The 16,926-nt window shown below is 40.7% G+C and overlaps 1 protein-coding gene across 1 annotated transcript in view; it reads left to right on the top strand.

Moving 5' to 3' along the window:
- Positions 1–16,926, top strand: part of LOC134576882 (C-Jun-amino-terminal kinase-interacting protein 4-like) — a 242,867-nt gene that overhangs the window by 175,400 nt on the left and 50,541 nt on the right. Inside the window, exon 10 of the mRNA XM_063435563.1 lies at positions 6,850–6,963. Within this exon, the coding sequence (XP_063291633.1) occupies positions 6,850–6,963 (114 nt within the window). The remainder of the gene's footprint in view (positions 1–6,849; positions 6,964–16,926) is intronic.

Raw genomic sequence — 16,926 nt, 5'->3', positions numbered from 1 at the left:
TTTCCTGTAATTCCCTAATCCAGTCAAGTCTGGACTGATTTTCATTCAACACATTACATGGATACTTATGCACTTGAGGCATCCCGAGAGCCTTTATCCACTCCATACCAAAAAGTGGAGGTCCTCCATTCTCTAAGATATAGAGAGGTAGTTCCTTCTTACACTTGTTGAATGTAACTGTGACTGTCGCACAACCCACTGGAATTAACAGCTCTTTAGAATATGTTTGCAGTCTCGCTGTTGTCTGAATTATTGGCCTATGTATTTTAAGGCGTTTCCAGTCTGTCAAAGAAATCACTAATACAGCTGCACCTGTGTCCAAATACATAGTCCGTTCCTTTCCATTTACAACAACCTGAACTGTGAATGCAGCCAGATTAGAACCTATTTTATATATTTTTAAATTTCGGACAGGAAATTGTTCATCCGAATCCTCAGAAGACTCCTGCATTTGTACTCTATATGCAGTCTTTGCTCTGTCTGTCAAGCGATTACTGACCCTATCTGCTGTGGATTTACATACTCTTTGTAGGTGCCCATTTTACCACAAGCATGACACTTGGCATCCTTGAATCTGCATGTAGTTGCAACATGTGTAGCAGCTCCGCAGCGATAACATTTGTAATGTGAATGTTTCTGTTTTGAATGTCTCTTTCCCTGTGCTTCACTCTGTGCTCTAGCATCTAATTTTAAAACTTCTAGCTCTGCCTCCTGTTTGTTGTCCAGTCTGCCGTGTAATAGATTAGCATCCGTAGAGGCTTGTTCTATAATGCTTGCCATGTTCATTGCCTTTTTAAATGTTTAATCTTCTTCTGTAAGCAGTCTCCTTAGCACTGCATCACTTGCAATGCCCATTGCAAACTGGTCTCGCAGAGCAGTGGGCAGGTGGTCCCCAAAACAGCAGGTGCTGGCGAGTTTCCGTAACGCAATGGCATATGCTGAAACTGATTCACCAGGCTCTTGTCTTCTTTTATAGAATTTAAATCTCTCTGCTATATCTAGTGGTTTTGGTTGGAAATGGCTAGTTAACAAAGTAATCAAGCTTGCCAATGGCTTGCAGGCAGGTTTCTCTGGGTGTAAGAGGCTCCTTAGCGTATCATACGTTCTGGCTCCTATAACTGTTAGGAAAACAGCGACCTGTTTATTGTCAGGAATATCATTAGCTGTGAAATATTGTTCAAGCCTTTCAACCCAAGAGGCCCATAAATCCGAGTCAGGCTCAAAATCCTTTATAGGACCAATGGCTGCCATGTCTGTTTGGGTTCTACAGCCTCGTCGCCACTGTGATGTTTTGTACAAATCAGTCAATAATTCCTGTATAATGAATTACTCACTTTATTAATACATATATAACAGGATCTTCATATTGCAGCCTTGTTACACAGGGATTCTGCCCCTGGAACATTCCACCAACTGCCAACAGGAACAGTAAGTAAAGAGCCAAAAGAAAGGAAGTGCATCATTCACAGCCAAACTGACCATACATCACAATACATACACTCATACACTCACACACACATACACAGCCCAACAGTCCATACATCATAAATATGTTTGCGCTTCAAGACTCCATATGGTGCTGTGTAATTACAACCAGTGGACACTCTCACCTGGAGCTCTGTCTAATTGCCGTTTTTCGTATACTCCCATTTCTTTTGTTTGAGTTCCAAGCCTCCTTCTGGGGTGATGGTATTGCCTAAGTTAATCCGTTCTGTTTACATTTTCATTATGTGAATGGTCAATGTATTCGTCCTTTCCTTAGATTGATTTGAGGCTTTCATCCATTATACCGAGGAAAGCAGTTTCATATGCACCTCCGAGATGTTGGGTAACATACAAATTAAGCAAGAAACAAAAAAAGGGTCTAAGATACAACTATATAGAAACTAATACATGCAATAATAAAAATGTAATCCATTATACTTTAAAGGGAAAATATAATACATAATACAGTCTTAAAACATGTGCATAGTATGTATAAATGAAAATGTCTTAGTAAAATGTTACAATGTAATATAGAATAGAATCTAATATTGAAACAAATTATATACAAAGAGGAGAAAGTACTTCAAAAATGCTGGGAGAAGAAAAGGAGTGTAAAAGTAAAATAATAAAATGTATCCAAAGACTAAAAATAGTAAAATAATAGATTAAAAATTATACATAATTCATAAAAAATAATATAACTCAAAATCAGAGTTAAGACCATATGGTATTCAATTTGAAATCCACCACTCCATTTCTGTTCTTTCCAGCTTCTGAATAAAATCACCTCCCCTGCCATTTTTTTCCACCTTCTTTATACCTATACCGGTGGATTGCGATGGCCATGGCGCCGAGGCCAGCAGGGGAGATCACAGGATCTCCCCTGCCGGCCCATGCAGAGCAGACACTATCAGTGTGCCGGCCCTGCTGTGTGCCTTCACGGGCCGGTGGGGAGATCAAAGATCCCCCTCACCGGCCCAGAGGCAGTTACAAATGGCCGCCGGCTGGGGAGTGAGGGAGGCAGAAGAGGACCCAGGGAGCTCTAGCCAGCAGCTCTGCTGGATTCCTCTCGCGGGATTCTGAGCGTTGCCACAGTTACCACGGCAACGCTCAGATCTCGCAAGAATGAACTCTAGCCCTGAAGGCTAAGTTCACTCACCACTGCACCACCAAGGAAGGCAGCATGGCAGCACAGCTCCCCCCCCCTCCCAGGCTAATGGTAAGAAGGGGGGGGAGGGGGAGGTAATATAATGTGTTTTTTTGTCTGTTTTTAAATAAAATTAAAAAGACATATTTAAATAGACATTCACTCACAGTACACTCAGACACTCCTAGCACCCCCTTACACACACACAGCACCCTCAGACACACACACAGCACCCTCAGACAAACACACAGCACACTCTCACATATACAGCACAAACAAACACATATATATAATGTATATATTAACCTTCAGTGCGTTAACAGACAAAGACAATTAGAATCATAGAATGTGACGGCAGATAAGAACACCCTCACAAACCCAGCACCCCTCTTACACACACACACACACGCTGCACCCTTCACACATACACCCAACACATAATACGTGCCCCTTACACATACAATACGTCCAAACATAAAATATACACTCTGAATCCTCTACACACACACACACACACACACTCTGGGTCCTTTACACACTAGATCTCCTACACACACACACACTGTACCACCTACACATACTACATTCCTGACATACAAACTTTGGTTTCCCATGCACACACTACATTCCTTGTAAGCAAAAACATACAACATTCTCTAAACACACATGCTCTACAACCCCTACACACACTTTTATCACCTATACACCCACACACACACACTATAGCCCGTATGCACACACTCACTACATCCCCTATACACCCTATGCACACACACTCTCCATAGCCCCTAGCCGCACATATTACACCACAAACACAAATGAAATCGACCTATTTACACAATACCACACCACAACCAGCTCACTCTACAAACACGCAATCCCACAAGCAGGCTCCAAACACCATACGCTTTCCTGGCCCTTTTGTCCTCTGGTATCCCACTTATGGAGACACCAGAGACAAGTTAAAAGCAAACACAGCGCAAGCATGTTATTAAATTTGCTTGCGCTGCGCAGTACCAGGCCTTTTTCCTGTGCTTGACCTCTTCAGCGGAGCTCTGCGTATTGAACTAACATGCCCACTTTGAGAGGGGGCGTGCTTGTCATTAGTCATGACAAAACACACCCTCTGGCCCTGCCCCCTTCTCAGAGGGCCGCTGTGATTGAAAAATGCCTGGGCCGATTTTTATTTTCCAGTCCGGCCCTGGTGGACATTGTTCCTTCTTTTACTCATTATTTTTTGTTTTAATACTTCCTGGTTCCCAATATTAAGAATTACTTGCCACCAAGGGGGAATGCAGTCCTTAACTGCACAACACACTACTGTTGAGCCATAGGGGCTCTATGTTTGTAAGTACCCATTTGGCGTTTGAATTTACAGCGATATCCTGTACTGTGCTACTGTATTTTTTTGTTGAATACATTTCCCCTAGGACAGACCATATACCTCCTATAGTGGTAGGTCGGCTTTACGGACCCTGACACTATCCACACTGGAGCTAGGTTTATAGCTCCTCGTTTGTAAGTGCTCTATATAAAATATCTGTTTATACAATTTTTGTTTTGTATGATCTGCACTATGTTTTATTAATATCTATAGGTACCTGAGGTGTTATCCATAGTACCCGGATCATTATTTTGAAAGGTGATTATTGCCTTTTTTTTTTTTTTATAAGGGCTTCACTCTTTTACCTATTTTACAAAACAGAAGGTAGCTGCGCTTCTCCACTCCTCTCGTGTCACCACCTGTCTGATGATCTCGTACCTTCCCATCTTATCAGATCTCTCTCCCCTTGTCTTGTACCATCCTTAACACACATCCTAAACTGCTCTCTTTCATCTGGTGGTGTCCCTGCTCCCCTTAAGCATGCTACTGTAGTACCCATCCTAAAAAAGCCATCCCTAGACCCGTTTTCCCCTTCCAACGATCATCCCAGATCCCTGCTTCCTTTTTTCTCAAAACTTCTAGAAAGACCTGTCTATACTCGTGTGACTCTACCTAAATTCAAACTTTCTCCTCAATTCTCTTCAATCTGGCTTCCTACTTCTCCACTCTACGGAGAATGCTCTTATTAAAGTTACAAATTACCTAGTCACAGCTAAATCCAAAGGCCACTACTCTATACTAATTCTTCTTGATCTCTCTGCTGCCTTTTTTTTTTTAATTGTTGATCATGTCCTCCTCCTCCAAACGTGGTGCTCCTCCTATCTCTCCCATCTTTATGCCGACAATACCCAGATAGATCTCTCCCCCCCTGATTTCTCCCCCACGGTCCTACAACGTGTCACTGCTTTTCTTTCTTCATTCTCTGATCGAATGTCCTCCCGCTTTCTGAAACTCGATCTCTCTAATACTTAGCTTCTTATTTTTTCTCCTCTTAATGCTGATTCTCCTCCTTCGCTTTCTGTGCAAGTTGATGGTACTTGCATCAGTCTGTCCTTGCAAGCTCATTGTCTTGGTGTTATCTTTGATCCTGGCCTCACCTTTGCACCTTATATCTAGTATGTTGCTAAAACCTGTCAATACCACCTTAAAAACATTGCCCGCATCCATCCCTTTCTCATGTAAGATGCTGCCAAGGCTTGATCATGCTCTGGTAATCTCTCGCATAGATTACTGTAATTCTCTCCTAGTTGGTCTCCCCGGAAGTCGAACTGCCCCTCTACAATTTGTAATGAATGCTGCTGCCAGGCTGATCTTTCTCACCCTTTGCCCCTTCCATACCTCGCCCCTCTGTCTATCTTTGCACTGGGTTTCTGTATCCTATAGGTGTCAGTTCAAAATACTAACCCTTATCTATAAAGCTTTAAACAACTCTAGCCCCTGTTACCTTTCTTCACTGAGTCATAGCTATGCCAATTCTCTGTCTCTCTGCTCTGCCGGTGACCTTCTCTTGTCCGCTGCTTGCACCCTTACTGCTAACTTGCGCTTGCAGGACTTCTCGCTGGCGGTTCCCTTCCTTTGGAACAGTCTGCCTACCCCATCAGACTCTGTCCTAGTCTTCATTTGTTTAAGAAGTCCCTCAAAACACATCTGTTCAGAAATACTTATGGACTTCCACAATAACTTATCTATACTTATCCATATCTGTCTCTTGCTCTCATGAAGCGCCACACTCGTCTCTCACCTCCAGTTCTGCTACTTTTCCCCCTTGGCTGTCACCCTTGCTGCCCTGTTGTGTTTTTGTACCCCACCTTCTCTAGACTGTAAGGACATTTGAGCAGGACCCTCATCTAGCTATTGTTCCTGTGTCACTGTCTAATTTTCTCATATATTGTAAATGTCCCCCTCTTTGATAATATTAAAAAGCACTTCAGAATTAGTTGGTGCTATATAAATACCAATGATAATAATAATTAATTATGGGCTGTGCAGAGTTCATCCATTTTACTTTCTAAATGTGAGGTGCACAGGGCCATAAGGTTGTAGTGCAGATCCATTGTGAAAGTTTTTATATCTTCCTGTATGAGAGATCTGAGTGACTGCAGCATTACTTGTATTTTCTTCTCTGGCATGGGCACTTTATCTGACAAGCCCATGAGGATCTTGGGCTCTGTTGCCTCTCTGACGCTGGATAGAGAGCAGAGGGTCATTTTGAGTCAGACTCCCCCGTATTTCTAAGGCATATGCCGGCTTTTATGCGCCTCCAAGTGGTGGCTTGTCTTGCTTGGTGCCATCAGGGTTTGGGCAGGTAAGATTTCTTGGGATGGAGAGGCAAGATTTCCCTAGGTGCTGATACAGTATCGCTTTGACCTAAGGTTCGCTGAAACAGAGCTCACATGCTTCTGCTCTTGTCAGGATATGCCCCATCATACATATATTTTTATTAATAAGAAAGCACAAAAATAATTGGGACCAAAGCTAGTTCTATATTCTTATAACAAATTGACTTATTCTCATTTGAACCTCCAGACATATAAATATTATGTTATTAATATTCATTTTACGCTTGTGATAAATGTTTATATGTTATGGTGCTTTTAAAATAATAGCATGAGGGTAATCATAGTTGTGCAAGCTTGTAGATGAAAAAAACTAATTATTTGACCTCTAAGGAATTGTAGTATCTTCTACTTTACAGGTTACCTATGAGGCCTTATTTGATAGTCATCAGCAAAAGATCACATTTTATAGATATTCTTTGTTGCTTATTCAGTCATGTATGCACGGCTAACTAATAGAAATGGGGTTTATTAATGTGATGTGGTATCTTACATAGGGTTCGTGAACTTGGGCTTCTTCATGACAAAAGTTTCTTCCATGGCAGTGTTTTGCAACCGTTTGTGGGTTGGAACAGCAAGTGGCCTAATTCTTTCTTTCCCATTTTCTAGTGGTAAGTAAAGTTTCAATTCTTTCACTACTAAGATCTTTTTGTGTTAAAATAAACATGGGGGGACTTAAATATTGAATTATTTGGTATCTACATGTACGGATTGGAAATTTTCCTTTGTTAATCCTTTAAAAACGTATTGAGGTTAGAAAGTTTGAGATTCAGAGATCCTTCACCTCACCGTCTCTGGAATATTAAGAGTGCATGTAAACGTGTCTCTAGATGAGCATATTTCACTTGTATAGAAAATCCAGTCATCCTTTTAAAAAGCTCACCTATTGTTAACCGTATAAATTCCACCCTAAAAGTGACAGGCGTACTTGTTGTCAGCTACACATCAAGCCTTATAAGAACATGTATTAAAAGTCTTGTAATGTAAAGGAAAACTGTTGTTTTAGGAATACAAAACATGCATTCCTAACACCATAGTGTCCAGCAGAAAACAAATAGTTAATAGCTCTTTTTTCACTTACTTGATTCCAGGGCAAATATCCCTATGTGCTGAATTAAGCTCCTCCTCTGCCGACGTCACGGCACGAGGGAAACCTAATGCAACGACCAGGGGTAGGTAAAAGTAAAAATATGAAAAGAAAGGAAATAAAATGAATAAAAAAAAAAACAAATCAATGAAAAATTATATTTGGTAGAGATAATAAATACAGCTACACCTAAATGGGCTGCCTGTCAGGATTACTAGTTGATCCAGCACGTAGAATTGTGTCACACAGATGACTAATAGGTAATGTATTACCCCGCCTTAGAATGGCCGGACTTAACGTACTAAAGAGTAGTCAGGATCCTTGCCGAGGTCAGGGGATACAGAAAGAGACACAACGATAAGGAAAAGCCAGAAGTACAGGGAAGTCCAAATCAAATCCAAAGTTAAAAACCAGAAGAAACTACTATCAATTAGCATCATAAACGTAATAAACTCATTGAGTTTTTTGGGTAGCTCTTTGGCAGCAATCTCATCCAACATAGTCTCAGATATTCCCTTTTTAAGATTAATCCGCTGTTAGTCCAGTCTACCTCGGAAGCCAAGGTGTGAAATTCTATGGCATACTCCGAGATAGACCGGTTCCCTTGACTAATATGCATTAGGGCAGTGGAGGCGTCATACTCCCTTCCTAATGGTTCAAATGTAAGTTTAAATGTGTTTTCAATGCTCCTTCTACTCTTCCATAACGGATTGGCCCAAGCTAAAGCATTTAAGTTGGTTCATCAGGTAGCCAATTTTAGCTCTGTCAGTAGGGAAAGATCCCGGTGAGAACTCAAAATGATACTCAATTTGGTTAATGAATCCCCGGCATTCTTGAATATTGCCATGGAATTGCAAGGGAGGAGATAGGGAGGTAGTAGGTACTTTATGTACTGCAGGAGGTACATTAGGCGGAGGTGACACAGTTGTAGAAGCCGCAGGTTGCAGATGCGCTGTTCGAGTAAGGAGCGTACTGAAAGCCTGGGCAAACTGATCCATACGGTGATCATTTTCCACTAGCTTTCTCTCGCAAGCAGCTATGTGCTGACACAATTCTACAAGATCTATGGCCATGTCGTAATGTCAGGATTACTAGTTGATCCAGCATGTAGAATTGTGTCACATAGATGACTTATAGGTAATGTATTACCCCGCCTTAGAATGGCCGGACTTAACGTACCAAAGAGTAGTCAGGATCCTTGCCGAGGTCAGGGAATACAGAAAGAGACACAACGATAAGGAAAAGCCAGAAGTCAGGGATACCAGAATACAGGGAAGTCTAAATCAAAGCCAAAGTTAAAAACCAGAAGAAACTTGAATCAGGAACGCACTCTCGGACAACCACTAGGGAAACCACGACAGGGCACTGAGCAGGAGGAGAACTGGGCCTAAATAGGCTCTGGATCTGATAGGCTGTAATCGGTCTTTGACCCCAAAGGCAGTTACCAGGTTTCATTTGCATAATTGCTGCTCAGCACAAACCATTCTGTGGATTTGATTGCTGCTCGGCACAACTTTTCCTGTCAGAACAGTAAATGTCATTAATCACATTTTTATATGTGGATGAATACGTGACATGACCCCCCACCTGAAGAAAGCCCGCCGGGCAGGCAGGACCAGGCTTGAGAGGAAACTTGGTGTGAAAATAGCGAATCTTGCGGCCAGCATGTATATCAGATCCTGGAACCCAAGAACGATCGGCTGGTCCATATCCTTTCCAATCCACCAAGTACTGTAAAGTGGAATCAATTATGGAAGAGACCTCATACTCTTCCTGTCCAGAAACAACTAGGGGAGCAAAAGGGGCACTTTAGACAGTATATTTATTGCAAACAAGAGGTTTGAGTAGCGACACATGAAAGGTATTTGGAATACGTAATGAGGCCGGTAGGGCCAAAGAATATGACACAAAAGGGGCCCAGGAATCTGTGTGCAAACTTCATACTAGGAACTTTCAGTTTGATGTTGCACGATGATTACCATACCCTGTCACCCACTTGGTAAACGGGGTTGGCACCCCGCCGTTTTTGAGTTTTGAGAGCGGAATGAACTTTGGTCCAAGTATCACGGATAGAAGAAAGGCGATCATCCAAAGCAGGGATAGTTGTCTCGGAGAAAACAGCCGGCAGGACAGTAGGATGACGACCGTTATTAACAAAGAATGGGCTGTGACCAGAAGAGTCATGGGTGGCATTGTTCCTAGCAAACTCGGCCCGTGGTAATTCGGACCAATTATCTTGACCGAGCAGTTATTACCCTACATTGAAAGATTATATCCTTGAATATTCTGTTTTGCAAGTATGCATCTAGTAGCTGTTTAAACATTTGTATGGACTCTGATAAAACCACTTCTTCAGACAGAGAATTCCACATCCTTATTGTTCTTACAGTAAAAAAAACTTTCCTTTGCCTTAGACGAAATCTTCTTTCTTCCAGTCTAAACGCATGACCTCGTGTTCTATATAAAGTCCGGTTTGTGAATAGATTTCCACACAATGGTTTGTATTGGCCCCGAATATATTTGTATAATGTTATCATATTCCCTCTCAGGCGACTTTTTCTAAACTAAATAGGTTTAAATGTGACCCATAGCTTGGTTGCTTCATCTAAGTGTTGCTTCTAAGTGTCTGTGGTTGGAGATATTCTGGAGATAAACTGGAGGTAATCTGAGGTATTCAGGAGGATAAATAAAAAGTTAAGATTCGTTTGATTTAAATAATTCACCTCATTGGAATGGCAGACTTAGTTCAGTGTAATAGTTGCTATACATTGGTTTCGCGTTCCACTTTTTGGAGGTTTGGTTGTTGTCTAATCTGTAGACAGTTCTCTATCTTGCGGCAGGAGATTGTATTTTTGAAGTCTGAGATTTGTAAATTATCTGGTAAACAAACTCAGGCTGGAACTGCTGCAAAGCCACTGCCACAGAGACATACTAGGAATGGCAGATGGATTACTGTAGGATCTGGTAGACTTAGAGTTGTGGATAAAAGGCATATTGCACAGTCTGTTGTTCTACATAATTCATTTTTTGCACTTTCAGAGTGTAATGGTGTCATGGAGACAGGCACTGAGGCTAGTGGTGGTGTGCAGAGAGGCACTGAGGCTAGTGGTGTTGTGCAGAGAGACACTGAGGCTAGTGGTGTTGTGCAGAGAGGCATTGAGGCTCAACGGTGTTGTGCAGAGAGGCACTGAGGCTAGTGGTGTTGTGCAGAGAGGCATTGAGGCTAGTGGTGTTGTGCAGAGAGGCACTGAGGCTAGAGGTGTTGTGGAGAGAGGCACTGAGGCTAGTGCTGTTGTGGAGAGAGGCATTGAAGCCAATGGTGTTGTGGAGAGAGGCATTGAGGCCAGTGGTGTTGTGCAGAGAGGCATTGAGGCTAGTGGTGTTGTGCAGAGAGGCTTGAAGACTATGGTGAGGCCTAATAGAAAGCAGTTGTTGTTGGGGGATTCCATCATAAGAGGTGTGGAGATGGACAATGGTGTCTTCCCGGAGCTACTGCTCACAGAGACAGGAGACGTATCTGTAATATTGTTAAGCAAGCAAAGCAGGAAGGGGAATTGGATGTACTTGTCCATTTAGGGACAAATGACTTGGCTTGCAATGAGGTTTCAGAGGTTAAGGAAGTTTTTAGTGTTTTTGCCAATGATATACGGCAGGTTGCTTCTGCCTGTGCATAACACTCAGAATGACAGGCGGATGCATATTAGGGACTTTAACTTGTGGCTTGGTGAATGGTGTCGGGAGCAAGGATTTGGCTTTATTGCTCATGGTAGCTCTGTTTGGAATGGAAATAAACTGTACAAAAAAGATGGTTTGCATCTTTCTCAAAAGGGAACAAATGTTCTCAGTGAGCAGTTCAGAGGTTTTGCTAGGATGTATTTAAACTAGGAGGGGGGGGGGGGCAAAAGGGTGATAAAACATCAATCCAATTGTCCCCCAAAACAAGGACAGAAGGTGCCTGTAGCAAGTGTGTTAAAAAATTATAAGCTTAGAGTCATGTCTACAAATGCTCGCAGTTTAGGGAATAAGATCCATGAACTTGTGGCAATAATGGCAACTGATAGTGTAGATTTAGTCGCTGTTACTGAGACATGGTATAATGAAAAAAATGACTGGGACATAGCAATACCAGGGTACTCTTTATATAGAAAAGACAGGGAAGGCAAGAAAGGGGAAGGGGTGGCCCTGTATGTGAAGGATAGCATAAAATCTAGCCTAATAAAGGTTAGTGAGTCGAACATTTGGGTTACGTTAGAATTTGGTAATCACACAGTAATTTGTGTAGGTGTGATTTATAGGCCCCCAGGACAAATTGAAGAGTTAGATAATCTACTAGTTGAAGAAATAGCTAAAATGACAATGAAGGAGGAAGTTATCATCATGGGTGACTTTAATCTTCCTGATGTGAATTGGAAAACAAAAATAGCTACTTGTGCCAGAAGCACACATATCCTAAACTCCCTACTGGGATTGTCTCTAAAACAAGTCGTTGAGGAGCCAACTTGTAAAGAGGCCATACTAGATTTAGTGGATTTGGTATCAGATATTACTGTAGGTGAAAGTTTAGGATCCAGTGATCATTAGTCAGTGTGGTTTAATATAAGAACAGTGACTGAGTCACACCACACAAAAACAAACGTTTTAGACTTTAGAAAAACAGACTTTTCTAAAATTAGAATATGTGTAAAGGAGTCATTATCAGACTGGAGCAACTTAAATGGAGTCCAAAAGAAATGGGATTATTTAAAAGCTGCACTACTGAAGGCAACAGAAAATTGCATTAGGCTTGTCAGTAAAAGCAAAAAATTCAAGAAACCACTGTGGTACTCCCCAGATGTGGCCAAAATAGTAAAAAACAAGTTGGCATTTAGTAATTATAAAAAAAACCAGAGTGAGGAAGACAGAATGACCTATAAGATTAAGCAGAAAGAGGCTAAGCAAGTTATAAGAGCTTCCAAATCACACACAGAAGAGAAAATAGCACAGTCAGTAAAAAAGGGGGACAAAACTTTTTTTAGATACATAAATGAGAAAAGAAAAGTAAAACTAGGATTAGTTAGATTAAAAACAAAAGAAGGAAGGTATGTAGATGAGGATAAAGGTCTAGCTGACTGCCTCAATTAATATTTTTGTTCGGTATTTACAGCTGAAAATGAAGGAAAGGGACCTCCGTTAAAAAAAAGGATAAATGAGTCATTTATTACACGTGAGTTTACAGAGGAAGAGGTTCTATTTCAACTGTCAAAAGTAAAGACAAATAAGTCAATGGGACCTGATGGAATACACCCAAAGCTATTAAAAGAGCTTAGTGGTGTACTAGCAAAACCATTAACAGATTTATTTAACCAATCATTGTTAACAGGAGTAGTCCCAGAAGATTGGAAGTTAGCGAATGTTGTGCCCATTCACAAGAAAGGTAATAGGGAGGAGTCAGGCAACTATAGGCCAGTAAGCCTTACTTCAGTAGTGGGGAAAGTGATGGAAACCATGTTAAAGGATAGGATTGTTGAACATCTAAAAACACATGGATTTCAAGATCAGAGACAACATGGGTTTACTTCAGGGAGATCATGCCAAACTAATCTTATTGATTTTTTTGATTGGGTAACTAAAATTATAGATCAGGGTGGTGCAGTAGACATTGCTTACCTAGATTTCAGTAAGGCTTTTGACACTGTTGCACATAGAATGCTTATCAATAAACTGCAATCTTTGAGTTTGGATTCCAATATTGTTGAATGGGTAAGGCAGTGGCTGAGTGACAGGCAACAGAGGGTTGTAGTCAATGGAGTATATTCGAAGCTTGGGCTTGTCACCAGTGGGGTACCTCAGGGATCTGTACTTGGACCCATTCTCTTTAATATTTTTATTAGTGATATTGCAGAAGGTCTTGATGGTAAGGTGTGTCTTTTTGCGGATGATACTAAGATATGTAACAGGGTTGATGTTCCAGGAGGGATAAGCCAAATGGCAAATGATTTAGGTAAACTAGAAAAATGGTCAGAGTTGTGGCAACTGACATTTAATGTGGATAAGTGCAAGATAATGCATCTTGGACGTAAAAACCCAAGTGCAGAGTACAGAATATTTGATAGAGTCCTAACCTCAACATCTGAGGAAAGGGATTTAGGGGTGATTATTTCTGATGACTTAAAGGTAGGCAGACAATGTAATAGAGCAGCAGGAAATGCTAGCAGAATGCTTGGTTGTATAGGGAGAGGTATTAGCAGTAGAAAGAGGGAAGTGCTCATGCCATTGTACAGAACACTGGTGAGACCTCACTTGGAGTACTGTACACAGTACTGGAGACCCTATCTTCAGAAGGATATTGATACCTTAGAGAGAGTTCAAAGAAGGGTGACTAAACTGGTTCATGGATTGCAGGATAAAACTTACCAGGAAAGGTTAAAGGATCTTAACATGTATAGCTTGGTGGAAAGACGAGACAGGGGGGATATGATAGAAACATTTAAATACATAAAGGGAATCAACACAGTAAAGGAGGAGACTATATTTGAAAGAAGAAAAACTACCACAACAAGAGGACATAGTCTTAAATTAGAGGGTCAAAGGTTTAAAAATAATATCAGGAAGTATTACTTTACTGAGAGGGTAGTGGATGCATGGAATAGCCTTCCAGCTGAAGTGGTAGAGGTTAACACAATAAAGGAGTTTAAGCATGCGTGGGATAGGCATAAGGCTATCCTAACTATAAGATAATGCCAGAGACTAATGAAAGTATTTAGAAAACTTGGCAGACTAGATGGGCCGAATGGTTCTTATGTGCCGTCACATTCTATGTTTCTATGTTAACCTTTCTTCATAGCTAATATGTTCCATTCCTTTTAATAATTTTGTAGCCCGCCTCTGCACTTTTTCTAGTGCCATAATATCCTTCTTTAGAACAGGTGCCCAAAATTGCACAGCATATTAAATATGTGGTCTTATCAGTGATTTATAAAGAGGCAAAATGATATTCTCTTCCCGAGAATGAATGCCCTTTTTCATGCATGACAATACCTAACTGGCCTTGGCCACTGCTGATTGACATTGCACATTGTTGCATAGTTTGTTGTCTATAACAATTCCCAAGTCCTTTTCGTGTGTTGTTATCCCTAATTCGCTTCCATTAAGGGTATACGTTGCTTGTGTATTCTTTACGCCGAAGTGCATTGTTGATGATACGAAGATATGTAACAGGGTTGATGTTCCAGGAGGGAAAATGCAAATGATTTAGGTAAACTAGAAAAATGGTCAGAGTTGTGGCAACTGACATTTAATGTGGATAATGCATCTTGGAAGTAAAAACCCAAGGGCAGAGTACAGAATATTTGATAGAGTCCTAACCTCAACATCTGAGGAAAGGGATTTAGGGGTAATTATTTCTGATGACTTAAAGGTAGGCAGACAATGTAAGCAGCAGGAAATGCTAGCAGAATGCTTGGTTGTATAGGGGGAGGTATTAGCAGTAGAAAGAGGGAAGTGCTCATGCCACTGTACAGAACACTGGTGAGACCTCACTTGGAGTATTGTACGCAGTACTGGAGACCGTATCTCCAGAAGGATATTGATACTTTAGAGAGAGTTCAGAGAAGGGCTACTAAACTGGTTCATGGTTTGCAGGATAAAACATGCAAGGAAAGGTTAAAGGAACTTAACATGTATAGCTTAGAGGAAAGACGAGACAGGGGGGGGGATATGATTGAAACATTTAAATACATAAAGGGAATCAACACAGTAAAGGAGGAGACTTTATTTAAAAGAAGAAACACTACCACAACAAGAGGACATAGTCTTAAATTAGAGGGACAAAGGTTTAAAAATAATATCAGGAAGTATTACTTTACTGAGAGGGTAGTGGATGCATGGAATAGCCATCCAGCTGAAGTGGTAGAGGTTAACACAGTAAAGTAGTCTAAGCATGTGTGGGATCGGCATAATAAGTCTATCCTAACTATAAGATAATGCCAGGGTCTAATGAAAGTATTTAGAAAATTGGGCAAACTAGATGGGCCGAATGGTTCTTATCTGCCGTCACATTCTATGTTTCTTTGCAAACTAGATTCATATTTGAGGGATACTACCCAGATCATCCAAATTGTATCCAAAATCGACTGGAAGGAATATACCCTGGTCACGGCGGATGTGAGATCCCTCTATATGGTGATTGAACACCTGCAAGGCTTTGAAGCTATACAATATACCTTAGTCATCTATTCAGAACTTTAAAATGACCAAATTAGTAATTTGACCCAATGTGTTGCGTTCATTTTGAGCCATAACTTCTCTTGGGCCCAGGGCCAGTTCTTCCTTCAGACAGAAGGAACTACCATGGGAACCCATGGATTTTCCAACTTGATTCTTTGGAAACAAGAGGCCTAAATATAGACTTTGAATTGAATGCCTTTCAAGAGTAGGTTCCTTGATTATAGGATACAGAAAGTTATTTTGTGAATATATTATTTTATTTTTTTCATTGTGACCTAAACCTATTTTTGTCCTTCTGTAGAGGTGTTTCCCCTTAGTGTGGACTCCATATTGAGCAGGAACCTATACTTATTTTCCAGCCAATAGGATTTTGATAAACGTTACTGCACTTTATCTGAAAATACTCCCTATGGTCCCACTTGAAGAACTATTTGTAAGGGTCCTAAACAAAAAACTGTGATCCAATATAGATTTGATCTCTAATCTATGTCTGTATGAATCAAGACATTTATCCCTTTGTACATAGCAGTGCTTGACCCCAAATTTATATCATTGGTTTTATTTTGTCTTATTTTATTTTATTATTATTTTCACAATATGTATGGATTTCAAGTTTCAGTATTTTGTTGTATTTCTGATGATCATTATAAATTGTCTTATGGATTATACTTAATGTTTTCTGTAAGAAGAAGTGTGATTCTGTTATATATTTTTCAATAGTGATGGTTCACCATGGTGGTTGACTATTTTTAGCATTTTTTCCTTTTTCCTCTTTTTAAGTCTATGTTATTCTAATTATTTGTGACTTATCAATAACTGTGCATAATTTTTAAATTCTACATTTTAAATCTTCATCATCTCATATATGTCGGATGTGAAAGGGTTAATAAGCCCATAAAGATTTGAGCACAAGACACTTGAGGGTTAACAACCTGTGGTTTAATGATATCAGGACATTTAAAGCCAAGCTGTACAGACTAGATGCTTACCTCTGATGAAATGATCGTAGGAATCACGAAACTTGTAAGGCTGCATCTATCTTGGAGACACCGAAAAGTGCAGCAGTGGAACGCACGCGGCAAAACAACAAGACCAGCGAGCAGCAAATCTCTCCTATAGCCCATCTCCTCCTTTCCAAGCCGGTATATAGGAAGGAGTTCAGACTGGTACTACTGTTGATGGGAGTTGAACTCCGATGTACATGCCTGACTGCCCTGCACCTTTTGTCAGTGTATTTTTATCCGTTATCTTTTTATAATAAAGCAATACAGTGAGCACTTTG

This window comes from Pelobates fuscus, chromosome 11 (assembly GCF_036172605.1).
Source record: "Pelobates fuscus isolate aPelFus1 chromosome 11, aPelFus1.pri, whole genome shotgun sequence".
NCBI lineage: Eukaryota > Metazoa > Chordata > Amphibia > Anura > Pelobatidae > Pelobates > Pelobates fuscus.
Note: the sequence above shows the minus strand (reverse complement) of the source record. Positions and strands in the feature narration are given on the sequence as shown.